This window comes from Anser anser, assembly GCF_964211835.1.
Source record: "Anser anser genome assembly, chromosome: 27".
Classification (NCBI taxonomy): domain Eukaryota; kingdom Metazoa; phylum Chordata; class Aves; order Anseriformes; family Anatidae; genus Anser; species Anser anser.
The window spans coordinates 1,378,066-1,393,366 of NC_139748.1; the positions used below are offsets into that span (position 1 = coordinate 1,378,066).

At 38.9% G+C, this 15,301-nt stretch overlaps 2 protein-coding genes across 6 annotated transcripts in view; one reads left to right on the forward strand and one right to left on the reverse strand.

Annotated features, from left to right (window-relative positions):
- Positions 1-10,256, forward strand: part of PHTF1 (putative homeodomain transcription factor 1) — a 32,071-nt gene extending 21,815 nt beyond the window's left edge. For all 3 annotated transcript variants that reach the window (XM_083812920.1, XM_083812921.1, XM_083812923.1), the window contains 13 exons: positions 627-752; positions 1,538-1,697; positions 2,487-2,657; positions 2,738-2,815; positions 3,585-3,794; positions 4,195-4,323; positions 4,698-4,970; positions 5,566-5,697; positions 5,830-5,916; positions 6,908-7,063; positions 7,482-7,577; positions 8,219-8,344; positions 8,788-10,256. In XM_083812920.1, coding sequence (XP_083669046.1) covers positions 627-752; positions 1,538-1,697; positions 2,487-2,657; positions 2,738-2,815; positions 3,585-3,794; positions 4,195-4,323; positions 4,698-4,970; positions 5,566-5,697; positions 5,830-5,916; positions 6,908-7,063; positions 7,482-7,577; positions 8,219-8,344; positions 8,788-8,808 — 1,765 coding nt within the window. In that variant the 3' untranslated portion in view covers positions 8,809-10,256. The remainder of the gene's footprint in view (positions 1-626; positions 753-1,537; positions 1,698-2,486; positions 2,658-2,737; positions 2,816-3,584; positions 3,795-4,194; positions 4,324-4,697; positions 4,971-5,565; positions 5,698-5,829; positions 5,917-6,907; positions 7,064-7,481; positions 7,578-8,218; positions 8,345-8,787) is intronic.
- A 110-nt stretch (positions 10,257-10,366) lies between these two features.
- MAGI3 (membrane associated guanylate kinase, WW and PDZ domain containing 3) overlaps positions 10,367-15,301 on the reverse strand; it is a 73,211-nt gene continuing 68,276 nt past the window's right edge. For 2 of the 3 annotated variants that reach the window (XM_083812917.1, XM_083812918.1), the window contains 2 exons: positions 14,981-15,119; positions 10,367-13,527 (listed from right to left, as the gene is read on the reverse strand). In XM_083812917.1, coding sequence (XP_083669043.1) covers positions 12,431-13,527; positions 14,981-15,119 — 1,236 coding nt within the window. In that variant the 3' untranslated portion in view covers positions 10,367-12,430. Of the gene's footprint in view, positions 13,528-13,973; positions 14,064-14,980; positions 15,120-15,301 lie in introns of all 3 variants that reach the window. The other variant, XM_083812919.1, reaches the window with a different exon arrangement.

Below are 15,301 nucleotides of genomic sequence, written 5' to 3' on the forward strand. Positions count from 1 at the left end.
GCTGCGATAGGTCTGCTTTAGCTGGCATTTGGGCCTTCTTTTCCTAAGGTAGCTTTTTAATATAGTTCCTTTCCATGGCCAGAGGAGGGTATTCTGCATAAAAAGGCACCCTCAAGGTTTTGCAAACCAAACTGGTGTCCTGCTTTGGTTTTAACTACACCAAATTGCTGATGTTTATTGAGAAGAGGCAAATGATGATGGATATGACTGGTGGATTCATTGCTGGCAATTTTCTTTGCGTGTGGGAAATGTTACAGGTCATCTGCTAGGTATTTGACTGTTTGGTGTGTTACTCAGTGCAAATGCAACTGTCATATATCTGAACAGAGAATAAGGGATGTGGTTAGATTTTTGCTGCCGTTAGATTTCTACAGTAAAGACTCTGTCTGGATATTTGTCTGTTGTATCCTTTTCAGTTCCTTTACTAGTGACGCTGATGTCTTGTGTATGCATAAATTCTGCTTATCCATGTAAAATTTATTCTGTTTGGAAGTAAGCCTCCTGTCTGCATGACTCATGTAAAATAGCATCTAAAATGCTGTTCAAATCTGATTCAGATCTTTTAAGAAAGACCTAAAACTAGCTTGCTATGCAAATTGAATTCTCCTTTTATTTCTTCTAATCAGGAAATTACGCAAATCTGTGGGTGTTGATGGGAACAGTGGGTCTTCTCCTGAGAAAGCCAGTAAAGAACAGCAGTCAGAATCTGCATCCATTCTTAACAGTTTATTTGGCATGGTTTTCCGAAGGAGGTATGTGATCTTCGCTGGGTTTGGTGCGTTTGTAATTACAGTGCGTGAACAATTTGATATTTGGAAAATGAGTACAAAATGTGTGCTGTCACTAATGTCCCCAGGGTCTGCCAGCTTTTGAACTAAAAGCATGTTTGGTATTGTAGGAGTCTTTATAATGTCCTTACTAGGAGATTGTACTATATCTCATGCTGTAGCTGAAATTAAGTGGTAGGTGGGTTGCAGAAAGTGACAGAGCTTATTTTTATTTATCAAATAAGTAACAATTCTTGAATGTGTATTCTCAAATTATATTACAGTTTTACCTAATTTTCAGAAGCAATTGTGTCTTCTAGTTAAGGTTGCTCGAATAGTCATCCCACTACACTGTCTTACTTTTTCTCTAAAAATAACCTGGGGGAAAAGGAGGATAGATTGTTTGGGATATTATTTCATTGTCTTTTACTGTTTTCTCAAGCAAGTTTCTAGATGAGTTTTCAATTGACAGATCCTTTCCCTTGATGCAGACTTCTTGCCTTCTGAGTTGCCCTTAGCTAGTTTTTTGAATAAGAAAATATTTCCCTCTTGATTTAGAAGTTTACAGTTACTAAAATGGTGAGAGTGAAGCAGATTTAAGTCTCTTCAACAGAATCAGGCCACAAAGAGCCTGTCAGAAGAAGACAGTTATGTATTCCCTTAGCTATTGTTTAATGTTGTACCTGCATGGCAAGTGACAGAGACCTTGACGTTTTCCTCAAAGAGCTTTTCTCTGACATAAAAGCACTTAATTTTGTTTTCTCTCACAGGGTCAGAAGGGTAAAGATGGTAGCTGAGAAAGGGACTGAGACAGAGAACGGTGTGAATGCTGTGAATAATGGCATAAAGCACAGACATGCCAGATCTGAATACAGGCTGTTGCACTTGAAAGAGAAGAATAAACTTTCCGATGCAGAAAAGAGCCATCAGGTACTGGCAAGAAACATCCATTTGAAGTGGCAAGTTTCAGTATTTTCTGTGTGTGCCCAAAAGTCTGTTGGTCCTTAAGTGTATGGATGGATCCAATTCAAGGTACTCTCTTTCCCAATAAATCTTTGCTTACATGTAGGAAACCTAAAAACCCTTTCTGCTTCTGGACTGAATAGATGGCATGTTGCTAATATTCACTGTGAGCACCTTTTCATGTGTCTGTTACAATAGTCAAGTGTGTTAATCACAGACAGTCCTGGAAAACGTCTGTTTTACCTAACTGCTTATTTAGTTATAGAGATCGCTGATCGTAAGCTGCTCAGTTAAGGAATACTGCTGATAACGATTAAAAATAAATAAATTAGAAATTTTCAAAAGCAGTTCTGTAAAATATTTTCCTTGCAAACAATTCTCACGTTATCCTCTGGAGGTTGGAACACGAAGACTGAAATGTCCTGGGGGGGAGAGAGAGACTAAGTTAAGGCATCGTGATTGTTGTTTAAAGCTCTAAAACAAGCAGCTTGTTGGAGTTACTTTTGAGGCTCCTCTGGGTCAGTAGGGTGTTGCCTCCAATATGAAGAACATAGATTAGAATTTGTTCAGAACAAATTTCTTGAGTCCTACAGGACTGTAGTACTGTGCCGTTCCAACTTCTCTATTTCTAGGCATTTGTAGATAAGAGATTACTGTGTATCGTGGCGTAGTTGCAGCACTTGCTCTGAACCTGCGGTTTGATGCAATTCAGGTTGGTCCTTTTGGTGCCTTCATCTTATTTTGCTGCATTTCTAGGATGATTGCACCAACAGAGATGGTATTTCTGATGACCTTTCAAGTGAGGAGGATGCTGAAGCAATGGCACAAAGGATCTTACTATGCCAGAATGCAGAAGGGGCTTCCAGTGACAATAGCTATGAAGAGAAGAAAAGGCCTCTTGTTTCCCTGAACCAGGCTGTCTCACAGGTACTCATGTTGAATTTATGCCATTTTCCACGCAACTTTCTGCTATGGATCATGGGCTGTTTTTCCTTTGTTTTTGGCAGGTCAAGGAAGCCCTTAAAGGTGCCAGAGACTCGGATAGTGTCGTGGAATCTGAGTTGGAATCCACAATATACAGTCAGGTATGGTGGTAAATTCACAGGCTTAGCTTTTCTGAGCCTGACCAGTGCGGGGATATCCCTCCCATCAGAACAGACCATTACTAAATAATAGTGCTTCAGCATCTTCAGGTGTAACGTGTGGCCTCCCTCCCTGCATGTTTGCAGCTTTGTGGACTTCATTCACAATTGTGACTATTCTATTTTTTTAACAACAATAGCAAAAAAAAAATCATTCTACTAGCAGCACATTATGGTCCAAGCTGCCTTGAATTGCTTGTATTGTTGTTTGGGAGGCAGCACTGTATTGTAGCTTTTATGCTAATAAATTCTAATTCTTGAAGAAATAAATATTTTATTCTGTGATATATACTCATTCACTTAATTACTTGTTTATCTTCCCGACCCACCACTCCCACTACGTAAAAATAAAATATAGATGAAATGTATGGATATAAGTATTTAAATAAATAAAATCTTAACATAGGTTATGCAGAAACAAGAAAAAACTTTGCATTAGAATTAGTGAGTCAGTTTTTATTTTGAAAAATTGAGAATGGAGGTGGGGAACTTATGCTATCCGTGTGACTTTCCATGTAGAAATAACAATTGCAAAAACTGTCACTAAGTAAGATTGCCCTTAGCAGCTCACTCATCAGTCTGTATCAGGTGGGTGTCACTGTAAGTTCTCAACTGAGACTGAGCCGTGGAAGCTGATTTGTCTGATCGCTTGGAGAGGGGAATGCAAATTGGGTGTGGGGCTGTACTGTGTAAATTTTGTTCACCTTCAAAGGACTCAAGATCCTGCATTAGCGTGGGATCCCGGAGCTGTAGTGTGACCCGGAGAGACTCAGAAAGTACTCGCCATGACTCTGAGACAGAAGACATGCTTTGGGATGATCTGCTTCATGGCCCAGAGTGCCGCTCATCCTGCACCAGTGACAGCGAGGAAGTGACTGTGAAAGGTACCAGGCGAGACCTGAAGGAAGATGTTTTCCAGCAGGTTTGTTGTTTTGCATGCAGTAGAGAGTACTGTGAAAGTTTTCGTGTTTTTCTTTCTTTCTTCTTCAATTCAACTACCCCCTCCCCCCCTTCCTCATTTGTCTGCCCAAATAATACAAAAGATGCATCTGAATGCTGTTGGTGTAATGTAAGCAACCTACTGCAGGATGAACCCATTCTGTCAGCTGTGCTAATCACACAGAAGGCTAGAATGATCTAAACAGAATCAACGAACTTCCCCCCACTATCAACTAGACCACTGCTACTCCCAAAACAAAGTGTTTCACTCAAAGACAACTTTGGAATCCCCTTTCGATTTAAATACTTAATAGGAAAAATAATTATTTAGTAGTAAGATAAAAATGCATCATATGCCTGTTGCATTCTTTTTTCTTTTATAGAATCATTTGTTTTGGCTACAGAATACAAGTCCAGCATCTGCAAAAGTGAGTGCACTGATCTGGGAAGGGAATGACTGTAAGAAGGTGGACATGTCTGTGCTGGAGATCAGTGGGATTATCATGAGCAGGGTAAGAGAGCTGTAAAGCATTGCAACCTTTCCCCCTTACACTTTAAAAAACAACAAAAACTGAAAATAGCTACACTGGCAATCAGGGAATGCAGTATAAAACTAGGTCCTCCCACAGCTGCAAATACAGTTGTCCTAAATGTACTTAGGAATTGCATAAACCAAAATTTATCAAGTCTCGGTAAAGACTGGTGAGCATTTTTTGTTTTTAAATTGTGGTGTTTGGACTGAAATGGGTGGAATTACTTTATGCTATGTCCTTTGAGGCAGGGGGGAAAATGAGTGCTCAATTAAATTAATGCTGCCACAGCAGCGTATGTTTCCTTTGATGCAAAAAACCTGGTTGATCATGCTGTTTTTGTTCCTGCCTGCCAGGTTAATGCCTACCAGCAGGGAGTGGGGTATCAAATGCTGGGAAACATCATCACCATTGGATTAGCATTCCTACCATTCCTCTACAGACTCTTCCGCACAGATAACCTGGAGCAGTTGTGCTCCATTTCTCTAAAGGAGCTTTTGCACATCTTTTGTGGAGCACCTGCTAGCATCCCCGTCATTGTTTTGTCTGCAATCAACTTCCTTGAACGTCTTTGCTTAACCTGGATGTTTTTCTTCATGATGTGTGTTGCTGAGAGAACATACAAACAGGTATGCTTAAATATATTGAAACTAAAATATTTCAAGAACCATGGAGCAGTGGTTCTTCCAAAACTATGCTACCAATCAGACAATGGCAAGACAAACATGTCTCAGCAAGCAGAAGTGTTGAATCTGGTAAGATGTGTGAGAAACTTAGGCAGGTGAGTCTGGTAAGACTCTATTTATCAGACGTAAGCTTGTCGATACACTTGCTACTTAGGAAAAAGCATACTTAGCTGGCCCGTTCTAAGGTGTAGCATTAGAGAGTTGGCTACATCACATTCAGCTCTGTCGTGACTGGGCAATAGCTTTGTCAAAATAGTTCTAAATATTGCATGCTATGAAGAAAGGTGTCGTCATTTGCTGGTTTAGCAAGAGCTTTGTGGCTACCCTTGTGTAGCATCAGCAGTTCTACCTCTGCCATGCACAAGATGAAGAAATGTCTGAGAGGTCAAGCCCTGCAGTTAGGCTTTCCCAGAGTGCAGTAAAGCTAAGTCTTTCTGCCAGTTACCACTAAGCAAACCCTAGCAATGTTTTTTCTTTTTATGTTTTATTATGTTTTCTAATTTATGTTTTTGTGTGTATGTGTGTTTTTAATTTGCAGAGGTTTTTATTTGCCAAGCTTTTTAGTCACATTACATCTGCTCGGAAAGCTAGGAAATACGAAATTCCTCACTTCAGACTCAAGAAGGTAGAAAACATTAAGATCTGGTTATCCCTTCGTTCTTATCTAAAGGTGAGTTCTAATCCAAGAATGGGTGCGTTTGGTTATTACAGTGAGTATAAATGAAGTCTCTAGGTACATTACATGTCTCTGCAGATCCTACATCCAAACCTTAGACCTGACTCAGTGTCTTTATTTCTGCAGAGGCGAGGCCCCCAGCGATCTGTGGATGTTGTTGTATCATCCATCTTTTTACTGGCTCTTTCAATTGCTTTTATATGCTGTGCCCAGGTGAGATTTTTTTAAAGTAGTTAAAAAAAAAAAAAAGATGATTTTCTTTTGCAGAACCTACACAACGCTTGCGTTGTAGCTGTTGGTCTCCAAAATAGTATGGGGAGTGGAGTTCTGCGTTTTTAAAAACTTTGTGATGTTTAGTTGGTAATAGATGTTCATTCTCTACTTTTGTGGTGGAAAGCTTGGATTTTGTATAATTAGGATTTCAGGACAAAGGCTTTTTGCACAAAATAAAGGACTGCCTAAACACCTCATGTGCTCACAGGACATTTTATTTAAGAGGGCTGATTGCAGCGCCATCTTAAAGAACCCCTGTGGTTGAAATACAGCTCAGTAACTATTACACCTTTTAATTCTTCACTGAACCTTCTGTTACAGTAAGTAGTGTTAGTAAAGGAGCTGTTTCTTGGTTTCTTTGGTTTTCGCAAGAGAGCAATTATGTTTTTTAGGAAAGTTCTTAATACCAAGAAGATGCAGTTGTGATGGAAATAGGACTGATGATTAGTAGATACTGACTCTCACTGCTGTGATTGCTTTTGTAAGCCACAGGTTACTGGAGAAAGCAATGACAATCCCCATCCTGCTGTAATAGACCTGATGAATAAATGCACTCCTAGGAAAGGCAGAATCAGCTTAGCATGGCTAAGGTAGTCTAAGGCCGTGCGAAAAGCACACACAAGGAAAGACATTTAATTACTAGTTAATTGGAAAGAGGGAGGAAAGAGAAAGTACAAGCTTTCAGGCTAACACATATTCTTCTTGGTGGAAAAAAAAAAAAAGGCAAATTCCAAGCTAAAACAAGGTTGTAAACAAGTTTTTTTACTTTAACCTTGTTACGTGAACGAATTATACTTCAAAGGAAAAAGCATCAGTCACTATAGCGCATGGATAGCTGTTCAGAAGAGGAACGAGGGCAAGGCTTTTGCATCTCTCCAAAGAATAGGCATGTTAGTTGTTACTGATGTAGATGTTTTTGTTTTCAATACAGGTCCTGAAGGGTCACAAAACATTTCTGAATGCAGCTTACAACTGGGAGTTCTTAATCTGGGAGGCAGCACTTCTCCTCTTTTTACTACGCCTAGCATCCTTGGGATCTGAAACCAACAAGAAATATAGTAATATTTCCATCTTGCTTACTGAGCAGGTACCTCCATGCACTTGTTCTCCCTTTGGCTTTATGCCGTTTTTGGCTATAACTATCGCATTTCAAACCATCTTAAAAAAAATACCAGAATCAAATTTTAAAATTTAAAAACCAACATTTGCGCTGCACTGTAATAAAGCAATATAACTGTATAGCTAGGGAGAGACAAGCTGGTAAACATTAGACAGACTCAAATTTTAAAGTTTTAAATTATTTTTGGCGCGGGCGTTAACGCATTTGCCACGTCAATCAGGAAAATAATGATATATCACTGTTAAAGTCCTCTGCCTGTCGATGTTATTATCACTTCTTTAGGAGTGAAATTGCAAAAATGACTCTACTTTTTCCGAAGTCAGAAATTGTTTGGGGGCTAGTGTTGGAATATTAATCTCCACTCTGTAACGTTTATCTGTCACAGATAAACTTATACCTGAAGATGGAGAAGAAGCCAAACAAGAAAGAACAGCTGTCTCTAGTAAACAATGTTTTGAAACTCTCTACAAAGCTACTGAAGGTAAGTTCATCTCCCTAAAAACAGATAGTTGCTCAGCTTTATGCAAACAGTGGCTAATGACAACAACCGCGTGGTTTTGCTCTTTCCAGGTCCATTGTCTTTTGATTAGATAAGTTAGGTTTCGCAAAGGGAGTTTTGTCTGTACTCTGACAACAGTGGTATAAGATCTAGTAATACAAGATTCATGTAGCTAATTATGTTGCAAACATTTGACTAATAGTGGCTTGCTACAATTTAGAATGTCATTGTCCTTCAGCAACTTCAAAGTGGAAGTTTCTTGTTGACAGGGGCAGGCTAGCTATTTGAAAAGAAAGGGCATAGTCTAAAAGCCACCTAGAATAGTCTAGACAAATTGTGCAGTCTGTTGCATCAAACTCTTGTTATGAAGCTAGTATTTATACAAAGGAGGTTTTTCAGATCCAGGATGGCTGTTAGAAAACATCTGAGCAGGGAGGCCTGAAATCCGTAGCGGGAATTTTTGCATGAATGTATAAGTAAGGCTACAGAGGCAGCAGAAAGTCTGCCAGAAAGCCAATATTAAGCTAAAAAGCAGATTAATTGCTTCAGGTATGGGCTAACTAATGGCATGTTGTGGGTTGTGTGTTTTTTTTTTTCTTTTCTCTTTCTTTCTCTTACTGTAGGAATTAGATACCCCATTTAGGCTGTATGGGCTGACCATGAATCCATTAATCTACAATATAACACGTGTTGTAATACTTTCTGCTGTCTCGGGTGTTATAAGTGATCTGCTGGGATTCAATATCAGAGTAAGTATAATTCCCACATAAAGAAGAAAACTCTTGGGCATGCGGGTATGTCACTCTTACACCATTGCCAAATTCCCCTTCACCCAAGCAAAAAGACTTGGTTTGAATTAGGCTCCCTCTGCTTGGTAATTCAGAGAAGGGACCATCCTGAGTCAAGCTCTACCTCCCTGAGCCAGCTGGTAGCACAGGGTGGGGGAAGGACAGCCCTGTCTTAAGTTTCAGCCTTGTTCAGGCTTGCTTAAAGCCGTTAGTCAGAACCCTAAGTTCTGTCTCTTCAGAATACAGGTATGGTCCTCCTGTAGCTCACACTTTTAAATCGTAAGCTCACTGAGCACAGCATTCAGTGCAGGATGGGTGAAGGAGATGGGAGTCTTACCTGTAGATGAAAAGCATTCAGCCCTATGGCTTTCAGGTCTATACTCATTCTCAACATCTCTTTTCAGTTATGGAAGATCAAACCATGAACTGACCAAACATCAGCACTCAGCCATCTCCTCCACCAGAAGGACAGACCAGAGACCAATGGCTTGGGCAGAAAGCAGAGGCGCTCCCACATTACAGAACGATGTAACTGACGAGGTCTTCAACAGAGTCTCAGTGTATGTACTGAAAGTTGTTTCTCTGCTATACTGTTCTATAACTCTGTTGGGCTAATTAATGGTCATCTTATGGCATACGCATGTACAACAGAATAAATGGGGCTACACAGTAGTAGATGAGATTGAAAATATCAGGAATTGCATGCACATACTGTGGGGCAGCGAACGGTATAAAAGTCATGCTACTGCTCTTACTGGAGTGGCGCGATCGGTGCCTTGTTTCTTTAACGAACATCAATCCTGTGCATAAGCTAAACAAAGAGCCCTCCTGTTTCAGTCTGCATCATCATTTTCAGAGAGCACTGGAGCTACACTGACTTCAGAGCTCTGTTCAGTTAGCCAGTACTTACTGGCAGTTACCTGAATGCGCTGAGGAGTATTTTTCTTAGCATCTCAGTGTGTTTTAGGCTTTGCCTCTTTATCCTGAGCTACTGCAGGATGCAGTGAAGTTCAGTCTGCACAAGATGAACGCTGCCCCTACACTGACAGTTGTTAAGCTTGCAGCTGCATAGTAGCTACAACAGATTAATGCTGGTTGGCTTACATTAGGCTTACTGCAAATAAATTATTGTTTTTTTGAAAACATCAGTTACGTGAGAACAACCTTACAACACAAACTACATGTAAAACAGCTATCAGCTAAAAGTATTTTGCTATGTTCATTCCCTCTAACATCTCCATTATGGTTAATCAGCGGGCAGTTAGTGGCACGTGCTATGTGCAAAGGGCATTCTGCTGTAACTTCTGACAACCAGCTTAACTCAGTGTTCTGTGAAGCTGCTGCAGCCACGCACTGCAATAGTGCCTTACACTGGAATACCTAAGGAAGCGTTCTGTTGTGTGGTCAGGTCAGTGGAAGATAAGTTACAAAGACCTTCTCACTTAAAAACAGATTGTTTAGAAAAGGCATAGGAGAGAAAAAAAAAAAAAGCTATCTGTTAAACTTGCATTTTCCTTAAGTTTTGTGACTATTATCTTCAATTATATTAGCGATGGAAAAAAAAAACCAACAACAAAAGAAAACCAACCTTCCCATAGCTTCATTCTTTCACTTAAGGAGTAAGAGGGCATGAGAGTTTTAGGTAGCAAATTGTTTATAGCTATTTTCTGTACAAGGAAAGGTTGTAAGGTGGAAAAGGAAATGACATTTTTATATATCAAAATGTACAAATAAACCTACAGTACAAGTATTTCATCATAAACAACTGTTTCTACATGACTTCATGATTTTTATATTACCTTCGTTGAACATTTGTTATTTGAACCGGGAGTCCAGAAAACTTCCAATAATAAATGGCATTTGTTTTCCAGAAGAGTATTATGTTTGTGGGTAAAATCTGGGTTATAGATTTATCTGTTTAAAGTATCACGCTACTGAAAGTCAGCAGACAATCTATTTTATACAGTGCAGAACCAACAAGCAATGAACTGGACTTTCTTTTTTAATATCTATATAAAAAATAATGAGCGATTTACAGGTCTCTTTCTAGTCAGAACCTCAGAAGTATGTATAAAGGTGCTGTACATTATATAAACATTTACACCCAGTACATCCATACATTGCTTAGCATTCCAAGGCCACATTGCTAAGTCATCTGATACAGTAAGTACAGATACAAGTTCTATGGAAAGAGAATTCACACACAGATAGGACAATAAATCAGGTCACATTAATATATAGAAAAAATAGAGGGGTAGTTGATGACAGGGAAATAATTTCAGTGGTGCTATTTCATCTCTGTACTAAACTTCTGAATCTGTTTCAGCATTCAGTGGTTAGGGCAAGTGCATACAACAACAAAAAACAGACTCTCTTGTTAAGAATACATGGTTAATATCTACATAGACTAACTTTGAAGTATTAAATATTTTCACAGTCATACTCCATAACATGGAGTACTTGTTCATGTTATGCTACACAACAAATCAATGGATCATCCAATGTGAAGCAGCAGAGCACAGTTCAGATCTGCTTTAAAGCCAATGTCATTTTCAAAGTGTTTCTTTAAAAAGCTGTTTGAGTAGTCATCTGTACTTCTAAAGAGTTCTTCAACTCAGAACTGAATCACTGTGCTTCAATTACGCTTTAAAAACATTACATGTTTCAAAGCCTAAACAAGTTTGAATTTTCATGAGTAAGTAACGCTTGACCTGCTACACTTCTTTTTCCTTCTGCAACCTGGACCAATACATTCCTTTTACCACCTTTTTTTTTTTTTTTTTTTTTGCAGTAATTACAGACCTATCACATCAGGAAATCACCTCTAAAACTATCATGGAAATAAAACCCTTCAATTTATGCAGTCTGTTGTTCTTACTGCTATAGGTCTAATATATGTCAGAAGATTCTGGTGGTAACATTCCCCAGTATTATTTTTTTTAAAAAAATCTGTATTATAGCCCAAACAATAGATACTAGGACTCATGTACCCTGTATATCATACTATTTAGCACTCTTAGACACACGTTTAAAATAAAATATGGGAGACCTAATACACACAGGCAGGAACTTCATTTAAGGAGCTAGTATGGCAGTTGGTTCTGTCCTAAAGATCAATTGTTAGCTCTACAGAGGGAAAGAAAAAATCCAATTCTTAACTAGCATTAAATAATTAAAGATGTGACTTTTTAGTATACAGCACCACAATGAGGCTGAAAATAAATGCACACTCAATGCTTATGTTTACAAAGAATGCTAAGGAGGACATCGTGCCACAAGTGAAACCAAAAGAATTATGCTATTTAACAGAAACCAGCATTTTCTCCTTTTTGACAGATGTTTGCAAACAGTTGTTATAAGCATCTTCATGAATCAAGAAAATAAAGCAATTTTGTTGTGTTCGTAAAAGGCAAAATTACAAAACATTGATTTATGCCAAATATAATTTTTATCTACACGATTTTATATTAGGTATAAAAATTTAAGAAAAAGACATCAATTGAAACAGCATCAGTGGCTCATTTGCTGCCCTACAATTGATAGAACCAACCCACCCATCTTCTTACTGAACCAGTAAGACATGGATATTTCCTTATGTAAACATGCAACATGCTCTTGAGAAAATACCCATTTCGACAAAACCTTGACTTTCCTGTGACTGGAATACATATGAGAAGAATTAGATTGACTGGATACAGTAGATAACTTGGCACAAGAACAAGAAGTGAGTCATGATCACATTGGCAATATAGGCATTAAATAATTTTGTTCAGAAACTCACAATACTATCTGAGAAAGCCGTAGCAGTGCAACGTTGAGAGCAGCAGAACACCGCCTTCAAAAGGACAAGGGGACAGCAGCTTATGGAGGCATTTCATTTAAGCAATCCAAACGGTCCTTCATGCAGCTTAGATAATTTAAGAATGAATCAAATACTTTCCACCCTCTAACCAGTTTCTGAAAAATATGACAACTTTGTGAAAAGAAACAATGCTTTTAAATGATCATTATTAGAAACTTGATTACATGTTCTAAAAAAAGTGTCAGTCAAACCCGTTTTTCAGCCACACCTGCTGTATTGGTGACTTTACATGCACTTGGTACCCTCCAAGGTCCAGGAGTTATTGGTGTTTTCTTGACCGGAGAACTATTTTCAGATTTGGAAATTCCATCATCTTTGGTTTCATCAGGCAGCTCCATGTGTCGCTCTCCATGCCGTCTGTTCAGAATATCAGTCTCCTGTGCGTCTAGCCTTCTTTGTTTCTCCATGGAAAGCAGTGGAATATTGGAAAGACTTGAAGTTTTGAATCTGCTGGAACTCAGTTCTCCAGAGTTTGACTTCCTTATTTTTTCATCTTCGGATGTGTTTCTCTTAGAGTCACTGAATGGAAGGTTGCTCTCCTCAAATGCTGCATATTTTCTCTCTGGAGACCACCCTTCCTTCTTTCCAGAACTCTTCTGCTTCCCTTCTTTCCTTGTGACTCCTATTTTACCATTTCCACCTTTCAGTTGCTCAACAGTCATCTTATCACCACCAGTTAAGTCAGGATATTCTTGTAACTTGCAGGATGCTTCTATGTTTCCTTGCTTACTGAGATGCTTTTGAGGACTGGCAGACCTGCCTTGATTTCCACTGGAACACTCTTTTTTGCTACTATTGTTCATCCCTATTTCTGTGAGTTTACTCTCACTCTTTCTGGAACTGTCAGGTTTATGTGAGAGATTGCCGTAGTTTTTTTCAGGATCCCCCTTTCTAGGGCTGTGCAAACCTGTGTGATGGTGTCCCTCAGCTGCCCCTAACTTTTTTGGACTTGCAGATCTGTCTCTTCTGGTCCCTAATTCCAAACTACTTTTTGTGATTTCAAAGCCAGGACTGGAGGAGAGATCCCATCTGTTCTTTGTTCTCTGGGGAGAAGACAGAGGCTTCATCTCAAACTGGTTTTCAGTTAAAGTGCTTATCTTTTCAGGCACAGTGTTCTTTGCTTGTTCCAGTTTCTCAGACAGTTGAACTTTCATTAAAGCTTCTCCTGGTACTGGTAAATAACACACTTCAGATGGGGAAGCAGAATGTGAAGATGAAGATAATGGTGACTGTTCTTCATATATTACAGTTGATGAAGATGGATTATAACTATCCCAATCACCTGGAAGTAAACAGAGAGAGATTTGATTAAGTTTTTTTAAGACTGTTTTAGAAACGTGCATGCTACTGAGGTATCAGGATATTATGTGAAAGCTTCAATTTAAAAAAGATACTGTAGTGGCATCATCTAAAAGTTTTATTTAGTCATTTTTCCATATTGCATTGTTCTACAACCTACAACAATTGTAAGGAAGTGACTTTGGAAAAAGCTTGTGCTTATGCTGGCTGGATTTCTGTGGGACTGACATGGTCTTTTATAAGCATAATTTTAGAGCCTATGCAGCCAAATTGCAAAACAAGTTCCTGACCTACATTGGTTACAAGAAAATCAAATGCTAAAATGCTTTTTTTGCTAAAAGAAAATTGAAAATAATGAGAAGTTGAGGTTATTCATAGCTTTGCACTTTAATAATAGGAAGAGATGAAACACGAGACATGCAGATTTACCAAGTCTTTAAGGAAAACCCAAGAAAAGCACTGAAAGCCCTTAATGTTGCTCAGGTTTCACGTAGGGACACAAACTGGAGGGAGCCAAACCTGAAGGAGGAAGAGAAAAAGCCCAGAACTACATACCAAAATCATAGAGTACAGCAAGCAAGAATTCAATCAGGAACGTATGATTAACAGCAAGATAAGAGGCAAAACCTTTCCCTTCTTTACAGTCACTGATCTAGTAGTCTAACTTGTTTAAGCTATCTCAGGACCTGACTTTGGCAGAGGCCTGGACCAGATGGTCTCTAGAGTTCCTGCCTGACTTTCGATGTTTGTGTGTTTCTGTGTCAGATTTAAGAAATTTCCATGCACGAGAGGGCCAGCAGTGGTTCCAGATAGCTCTTGTGCTGTCCTCTTGGTGCACGGTAAACATTATTTAGCATTGCTGAAATTACACCAAGCTTAAACAGCTGTTAGTAAGGAGAGAGCTAGAGGTGAACCTCATACTGGTTCCCTCTGTTCTCGCTTGTAAATGCTGATTTAAGAGGACCTCAACAGAAGTTCATCAGAACACAGAGGACTCTATTTAACTTTCACACTTAGTGACAAAGTAATTCAGTGTGAAACACAAACGAAGCCAGTCAGGAAGCTAGCAAGATGGCACAGAACAGATCTCGTAGGTCACAGATGGGCTGTTTCCATGCCATGCACTAATTCACTCTGATTTTACTGTGATGTGCAATTTGGAATAGTAAGATGTTAAGAACCATCTTCTAGCTCTCTGGAGGAAAGAAATGGAGAAACTTCTGAGCAGATTTTATCCCTTGAGCGGATGCCAGTTGCTGCCTGTAAATGACTGAACACAACAAACTATTTGGTAGTTCAAACTGTGTGTTTTAAAATTTTCAAGGGATAAACTCATGGTTAGTTAACTATTATTGAAAGGCTCTTCATCAGAAAAAAGTGACTTTACAATTTTAAAGAAATTTACACAAAATGAAACCACACTTTAGATGACATACTGTGATCTGGTATCAAGCCAGTCCCTGGTCTCAGCAGCAGCAAAACTTTATTTCCTCCAGCCTGAATCAGCTCAATAGCTCGTGTGTGTGTGATTCCTTGGGTGGGTTCTCCATTAATTTCAACAATTTGGTCACCAACCTGGTAAGAAAATAACAACCAGTTCAGTTTTTATGAATCACAGCCACCATAAAATAATTTTTAATTTAGAAAGAAAAAACAGAGACAGATGCATCTGTTTTTCCTCTCTCATTAAATCCACATGAAATCAACAATAACAATACCACCCCAGCTGATTATACTGGGGACTGCTGATTATACAA